The sequence below is a fragment of the Microtus ochrogaster genome, chromosome 1, assembly GCF_000317375.1.
Source record: "Microtus ochrogaster isolate Prairie Vole_2 chromosome 1, MicOch1.0, whole genome shotgun sequence".
In the NCBI taxonomy this organism is placed as follows: Eukaryota; Metazoa; Chordata; class Mammalia; order Rodentia; family Cricetidae; genus Microtus; species Microtus ochrogaster.
In genome coordinates this window covers 1,849,432-1,858,214 of record NC_022009.1, presented here as the reverse complement: position 1 = coordinate 1,858,214, position 8,783 = coordinate 1,849,432, and the positions used below count along the sequence as shown (strand labels likewise).

Genomic DNA, 8,783 nt, shown 5'->3' with positions numbered 1-8,783 from the left:
TCTCTCTCTCTCTCTCTCTCTCTCTCTCTCTCTCTCTCACACACACACACACACACACACACAGACACAAATAAATGCAAAATTTTGCAAATTTCTTTTTAAAGAAAAGAAGGGAAATGTTAAAGAAGCATGCATTTCCAAGTACATAAAATACAAATGATTTTAAATATTTTTATTAAAAAAAAATTGTTTCTCATTTTGCATACTAATCCTGTTCCTCCTTCCTTCTCTTCTTCTCGCCACCTCCCTCCCTTCTCAAGCCCATGTACTCCTCATAGTGGGTAAGACCTTCTTAGGTGAGTCAACAAATTTGAAGCAGGACCAAGCACCTTTAACCCCCCCACCCATATCAAGGCTGAGAATGTTATCCCATCATAAGGAATGGGCTCCAAAAAGTCAGTTCATGCACCTAGGATGTTTCTGGTACCACTTCCAGGGGTCCCCCAACAAATCAAGCCACAAAACTCTCACTACATTCCGAGGGTCTAGTTTGGTCCCATGCAGATTCCCTAGCTGTCAGTCCAGAGTTAATAAGCTTCCACTAGCTCTGGTCAACTGTCTCTGCAATTTTTTTCCATCATGCTCTTGACCAACCCCCTTGTTCATATGATTCCTCCTCTCTCTCTTCAAGGGAACTCCAGGAGCTCAGCCCAGCACTTGGCTGTGGGTCACTGCATTGCTTCTATCAGTTGCTGGATACAGGTTTAATGATGACAATTAGGGTAGTCACTAATCGATGAAAGGGCTACAGACACCTTCTCTATTATTGAGAAGAGTCTTAGCTGGCTGGGGTCATCATTCTTGGGGATTCCTGAGAAATTCTCTAGCACCAGGTTTCTCTCTAAACCCATAATGGCTTTGTGATGTGGGAGTGATTTCTTATTAATAAAGAAACTGCCTAGGCCCATTTGATAGACCCACCCTTAGGTGGGTGGAGTAAACAGAACAGAAGGCGGGGAGAAAGAAGCTGAGTCAGAGAGTCGCCATGGTTCTCCAACTCCAGGCAGATGCAGGTTAAGATCATTCCTGGTAAGCCGGCTCGTGGGCTACATAGAATAATAGAAATGGGTTAGATCAATATGTAAGAGCTAGCCAATAAGAGGCTGGAACTAATGGGTCAGGCAGTGATTAAAAGAATACAGTTTCCGTGTAATTATTTCGGGTATAAAGCTAGCCATGCAGGCGGCCGGGTGCTGGGGACGCAGCCCCACCGCTCCTAATTCAACAGCTTTGTCTATCAAGACACCTCTTTTATTGCTCTCCCCATCCGTCCCTTTCCCAACTAGGTCTTCTTGTTCCCTCATGTTCCCATCCCACATCCATAAATCCCTTTCCAGTTTAACCAGGAGAACTTAACTATTTTCCTTCCTAGGACCCTCCATGTCTGCCCCTTTCAGGGTCTCCTATGTTTCCCACCTTCTCTGGGATTGTTGTTTGTAGCATGGTTATCCTTAGCTTTACATCTAATATCCACTTTTGAGCGATACATACCATTTTTGTCTTTATGAGTCAGGGTTACCTCACTCTGTAAAAGGTTCAATTTAAGGATTTTAAAATGAACAGCATAATTGTAACAAAAACTTTCAATTTACTGAATATCTTATACCAAACTGATAATAGAACATACTGAGATAACTTTATGTGTTAAAGTTATTAAACTTAATTTTATGATTGCAATAAAGGTTAAATAATATTATCTTGTTTAAGTGTGTATTTCATGCCGCACTATTTAAACTCATAGCAACTACATATGCTTCTTGTGCAAGGCCTGACTGAAATGGGACCATCATCATTATACCATGGATTGTGGGGTTGCTCATGAGGCCACACTATTTTCTGACACACCATTGGCCCTAAACATATTTCTGTGGGGAGGCATTTTTCATTTTCTTTGGTATTTTAGCAACTGAGAAGTTGGCCATATCAGTCAATAAACCCCTTCTTATATTTATGATAGAAAGCTGAGTCTAAATCAATGGGTATAAAAATGAAGGACAGAGAAGGGAAGGGGAGGAAAGAAAGGAGTTCAGGTACTCATGATTGGAGTGGATAAGGGAGAACAGGGTAGGTGAAAATTATTATGACACATCTTATATATCCATGAAATTGCCAAACACTTAAATAAACAGAAATAAAATATTTCAAAAATACTTAATTACCTACATATGTGGATTATTTGGGGGCACAAATTTTAGGTTGTCATACTGTGTAAGAAATATTAATCTATATTTCATGGTACCTATCAATGATGTATTAAAAGTTTATGCATTGACAATTGGAAGCTTCTTGTTCTTTTATGCAATAGAGAAAATTATTTAGAGTTCCCTTATTGAAGAATATATATCTCAAATATTTGTCAACTGTAGAATTTTTGAACATCTCTTAAATCTATTAGGACTGGAGATATTCCTATACTGAAGTATAAATACTTTAGCTTGATTTGGTACAATGAATGCTTAAATGTGTCTAAAGTGATGTATTCAATGACTCAAGATAGTTGAAGAACCAGAAAATCTAACTAAATTCAAATATTATTATCATATACATTTTACCAAAAGTAAACCAATTAATGCTAAAAGTATTTTGAAATATTTTATATGTTTTACTTATAATACCTCAGGTTCATATCAGTAAAATTAAATAGCAAAATTATTGTTTCTGTTCATATTTTATAAGTAAATATTTTATAATAAATAAGATGGAATTATACTAAATTTCAAGTTAAAGAAATTTAATGAAAGCAAAAACTCATGATGCAAGAAGAAAAATAGATTGTCTACTGACTAAAATATTCAAATTCTGACATCAAGATAATCAGGTGATGGACAAAATTTTACAAAGAAAGGATGAAATGCAGAACAATTATGGACAGCCACTCTTTCAATGTAAAATATAAAGAGGAAGTGCCATATACTCCAAAAGAGAGGAAATTTGAATGGGTTATTCAAAAACTCCTATCACTGTTTTTATTCTGAGATTCTTTAAGTGAAATGGGAGAATTTCTATAGAGTCGCTATGCCCTCTAAGCAAAGGAGGTAATTCTTATAGGTTGTCTGTAGACTCTGGAGTTCTGTATTTTCTTCTGTTCAGATATTTCCAAATAGCATGAAGATAGCTCATGATAAATTAAGCTACATATTGTTTACAAATGTAGCATGTGATTATTCTACTGTATTCATTACAAAATATAAACAGGCAAATACAAGATCACACACACACATGCACACACACAAACACACTTTAAGCAAACTTACATAGGAAATAAGAGCTATTCAGAGTTCAAAAATTGTACTAATTCTTCTCACTTGAACAAACAACTGACTGTAGGTAAAATATCCCTCATGTGAAGTGCATAGAGACATACACTCATATGTTAAAATCTGGACTTTCCCCTCATAGTTTGGCATAGTTTGGTTATAACGAAGATGTAGATGTACATCCAATGAAACTTATTTATGTTTCAGATCCTTTATATAGAAAACCTGAGAAAATAACTGGTGTTGTCACTTCATAGTGTCACTTCATAGTTAAAATCCATTAGTAGAGAAGTTATGAAAACATCTAAATTTTAAGATTACCTTATTTAATAATAAAATATAATAAGGTAGACCAAATTTAATTAAAAAGAAAATAAATATTTTAAGGCTAATCTAATCTAGTAAATGCTATGCCACACTTCCTGTGAGTGTATGCACACACAAACACAGAAAGCTTACATAATCTTGTTTTTTTTTATGCATACAAGTCCTACTTCTAACTGTCACTCACACAGCATCAGTAAGTACCAGTCTTCTCACTTCAATATACACTGCTCCTTTCTGCCATGTTAACATGGGCTCCTCTGTTTTGCTGGGGGACTTTTAAGAAAACAAATCTTTGCTAATTCTCTCAGTTGTTGTATTTATCATTACAAAAGTCATGATGATCCCATTCCCCTTTGTCCTTCAGTCTGCTTCATGCAGTTATATCTTTATAATCTTATATACTAATTTTATATAATTCATAGAACTGTTTTAGGCTTCTTGTATTTTTACATTAAGTCAAAGAAGGTTCTTAAGGACAATAAAAACAGAACTGGGCACTTTGTAGATTAAATTCAAACACTCCATGTATGATAAAAATTCCCTTTACCTTATACCGTGAAAGTGGAAGACCTGAGGCGGGCCCTAGCTGTGAATGTGTGTTCAAAGGCTATGTTCTGTCTGGGCCCCTCATGCTCTTGTAATGGAACACTTAGTAAGGGCACCTGTGAGAGAGTGAAGGTCACAGCCCTTTCAGAACGGCATTGCCTTCATCTTGCTGACCACTGTGGAAATCAAAGGCCTACAATAGCCAAAATAACTCACATGTTCCAATAATACTATAGTGAGGTCACAGAGAAACTTAAAAATATATGCACATATATATATAAACTGAATGAGAACTGGATAATGAATGAATGAGATTTTGACACGGATTTGATCAACATCTTTTTTTTTCCATTTGGAATTTCTTAGTAATGATTATAGTGAAGATAGCATAGAAAAATTAAAAATAAAATATTTCTTTGACATTAAGGTATTAGTTTTATTTTTTAAAAAAATACTAAAGAATAGTTTATCATGAAGATTTTTTTTAAAAAAAAAAGAACCAGAAAAAAAAAGCATTTTAAAGACTGATATATTCCATTATGTTCCCCTCACTCAAATAAGAAACAGAGCCCCACATGGAAATTTCGTAGCGAAAGACAAATGACTGCGTGATGTTCTGGATTGTTATAATATGTATGTTGGCGGTAGACAGTGGCTGACATTTTGTTTGAATTACATGCTCAACATTTCTATGAAGAACACTAAGTTTTGTGCGATGAAAACGCATTGTTAATAATCTTATGAATCTATCGCATTGACTAAGTTTTATTTTCTGAAGCAGGGCAAAGATTTTCCAAATTGAGGACAAAGCCTAAGTTCTAAATTCCACTCCTAAATGATACGAAATAGTCATGATGATGTGTAATGCTGTTTTAATGTGTTTGTAACTTGTATTTGGCAATTTTAAGACGTCTTGAGTATTCGCTCTTACGCTTCTCTCCGTAGCATCACACTGAGCACCGCTTTGAAATGTTTTTGATACAGCAATTACATGCACCTAAACCCTTATTTGAGCTACCTAATTGTTTAGGTAAACTGGATGCCCAAATTCCAACAATGAACTTTTAAAAGTAAGAGAAAGACAGGAAGATAAATAGAGCAGGGAGAAAAAAGAAGAAGAGGAGGCTGGGGGAGTGGGAGGGGACGCTCGATGAGGACCCAGGAAATGAAAGAGACAGAGAAAGGAGGAATGTGCAGAGTAGGGAAATTGAACTGAAACAGAGAAACTATGTGGAGAGGCAAGGCGCCCTCTGCAGGCCAGAGCCGTCTGTGGCACTCAAGACTTGCTCTTGGCTTCTCCTGAGACATCTGTTCTCTATGACACTCAATAAAGGGCAAGGGATGAAAATATACTTAAAATGTTTGTTCTGGCTTAGCGTAGGAATTTACTAGGGAAAACTGTGACACACTGAGAAAATTAATACTGTTTTAATGTATATGATGTTGGAAGGGGCAAAAAAAATTCCTTCGTCAATGAAAGCATGTAGTTTTTTGTTGTTGCTGTTTTCAGTTTTTAAAAGCAGATTTTCTCCCTGTTCCAAACCTCGGCAAACGGCTGACACTTCCAGCTGTTTGAACAGATTGCTTCGGTGCTCCTCCCTTCTGGAAACACACGTTCTGATCCAATTAAAATTGCAGAAATCAAATTCTCATTTGAAAAACAAAACAAAAAAAAACTCTCAAGAAGAGTAATTGGTGGCTGATAAAAAAATAATGCCACAAGTAAAGCCTGTGCAACAAATCGCTTCCCTGTCAAACGGTTTCATTCATTTTACAGATCAGTGAAAGCCTTCATCTTTTTTTTCAACAGGGCAAAACGTGTCACTTCAACCCAGACTAAGAAAAAATGAGAGACATGGCTTGGTAATCCTTTCAAAGATGACGTCGGGCATGCGTCACACATGGGTCCATGCATCATCTATTCATACAGAGATATCCCTGTGTACAGAAATAGTTCTTAAGGTGATTTAAATCGGGAATGATCGTAAGAGTCACTACAGGATCACACTAACAGCATAATTAGAGCTATTTAATGTTGTCTCATCCCGACAACATTCCTGTCCATCAGGAGCAGATCCAGATGTGATTTGAAAATTCACTGAATTCAGGCATACTTATGTTTGTACCGATAAGCACTGCATTTAATGGACAATCTCAAGACAGGGTACTGATACATCAGCAATTCAAAATTTCATGCATACAATAGCAAGTCTCTCTGGTTTTTGAAATGAATAGCAATTAATAAGCTTCTCACCTGTGTTTCCTGGACATTCTGGTCAACATTAGTCAGCGAAGCATCTGGGAATGAGATTTTCAGTGTTATGAGCAATTCGTTACTTGTTTTCTTCCATAAGTTCCAGCGCTAATACTCTACTCACTTTGGTTACTGAGATGAACAGTCACTTGCTTGATAGCAATTTGATGTCCTATTTTTAAGGTTCCATATAGCGATATCATATATTTAATAGTAAAACAATTAGTTTCACAACATTTATTTCTAGCATATAAAAATGTTTGCTGATATAGGATCAATGCAATTCAATAAGACAGTTGGGGTTCTATTTCCAATTATCCCTGAATTAGCATTTCAGCTACAGAACTGTCTACGAACACACAGAAACCACAGAGTTCAAAGTTGCTAACAGAACTCATCTATAATTAGCACATAAAGATTAAAAAAATGATCTTAAACATTTGTCAATATTTAGTCTTCAACTACTCTTATGTGATGGATTTCTAAGTAAAAGTAAAAATAAAATACTACATTAATATTTATGAACACATACCACTTGATTGTAAATGTTCAACACAACCCTGGTTGGGTATATTCTATTTCTTTGATAATGTGTTATTATGAAAAAACTATTAATTATTTGATAATGAAAGGGTTAACAGTCTATCAGGATAGCTATCAGATTATATAAAGTATATTAGAAAAGATGAAATATTAATTTATTTTTATATATAAACTTTTATATATACACACAATGAGCACAAATATTTATTTGAATTTACAATAATTCCCTAAAGATTAAGATTTCCACGAATGGTACAGAGAGAAAAATATTTAGAGAATTTGATTATGGTAGAGTCAAAATATATTTAATAATTCCTTCAATTTATTCAAACATACAAATATTAATTTACTTGGTATGATACAGATCATAATTACATCAACTGCACTGCATATGTGTCAGATGAGAAAAGGTGGATAACCACACCCCCAAAATAAGTACATTTAAAAGAACAACAGACTCATGGTTTGCTCTGGAACATATTAGAAATAATGTTTTTTTCTTTTTCTTTTGGCATTCATTAGCATAGCATTCACCATTTTGAGAAGAAAAAAATCAGGATTGAATTGGACATAATTAGAAAGTTTAAAATTGCAAATACGTATTAGATAGTGAGCATTTGGCTGTTGTCTTCAAAAGGTTGGATATAATTTTTGAACATTTCTCTGAGGTTCCTTTAAAATTGAATTTGATTTAAGTAATTGCAAAGTTATTAATCTGCATTACATTAAAAATATTATTTTAGCTAATTTCTTCTAGAATTAGGTATTTGTATAGAACTATATTCATCCATAATCTGTTCAAATATTCAATGTAAATATATATTTGGTGTTTACTTTAGCTCTTAAATATTGACATTAAACAGCTTAACATAGTAGTTTTATAGACCAGACTTTAAAAATCATCTAAAATTTTGTTTTGTTGACTTTGATTACTTTCCTCTTTCCTCTAAGCATTTTATGAGATTGCTCTTTTTAAAACATTTATTTGTTTATTTTATGTATATTTATGTTCATATGAGCGAAAGGATATGCACCATATGAGTGTAGAAAACTTAGGAAGTTAGAAGAGACATTCAGTCTTTTCAATGTTACTTTTCAGAAGGTTGTAAACCTCCATGTGGGTACTAGGAACTGTGTGCAGCTCTTCTGCGAGAACATTAAGAGTAATTAACACTAAATTGTCTCTCCAGGCCATTAAAGACTTATTTCATACCCATAAAAGACATTCAATGTCATTTGCTACTTTTATTATAAAGGATGTAATTATTGTTATGAGTTTTATTATTATTATTATTATTATTATTATTATTATTATTATTATTATTACTGTAATAGTACTATTAACAATCTTAGAAGGAAAATGATAGGATTGAATAGACTCTAAAAAGAAAAAAGGGAGATATGGATATTATCTTGATTTCTAGAGTGGCTCCCAGGAGCCCAAGGCGATGTCCCCAGTTAGTTCCTTGGGCAGCTGAAAACAGGGAACCTGAAATGACCCTATCCTATAGCAATACTGACGAATATCTTGCATATCACCATAGAACCTTCACCTGGTGATGGATGGAGATAGAGACAGAGACCCACACTGAAGCACTGGACTGAGCTCCCAAGGTCCCAATGAGGAGCAGAAGGAGGGAGAAGATGAGCAAGGAAGTCAGGACCATGAGGGGTGCACCCACCCACTGAGACAGTGGGGCTGATCTATTGGGAGCACAAGGCCAGCTGGACTGTGACTCAAAAAGCATGGGATGAAACCGGACTCTCTGAACATGGCAAACAATGAGGGATGATGAGAAGCCAAGGACAATGGCACGGGGTTTTGATCCTACTTAATGTGCTGGCTTTGTGGGAGC

General features: G+C 35.1%; 1 protein-coding gene across 4 annotated transcripts in view; it reads right to left on the bottom strand.

Moving 5' to 3' along the window:
- Positions 1-8,783, bottom strand: part of Lrfn5 (leucine rich repeat and fibronectin type III domain containing 5) — a 256,920-nt gene that overhangs the window by 1,451 nt on the left and 246,686 nt on the right. For all 4 annotated transcript variants that reach the window (XM_026779124.1, XM_026779129.1, XM_026779132.1 and 1 more), the window contains one exon: positions 6,385-6,428. In XM_026779124.1, the coding sequence (XP_026634925.1) occupies positions 6,385-6,428 (44 nt within the window). The remainder of the gene's footprint in view (positions 1-6,384; positions 6,429-8,783) is intronic.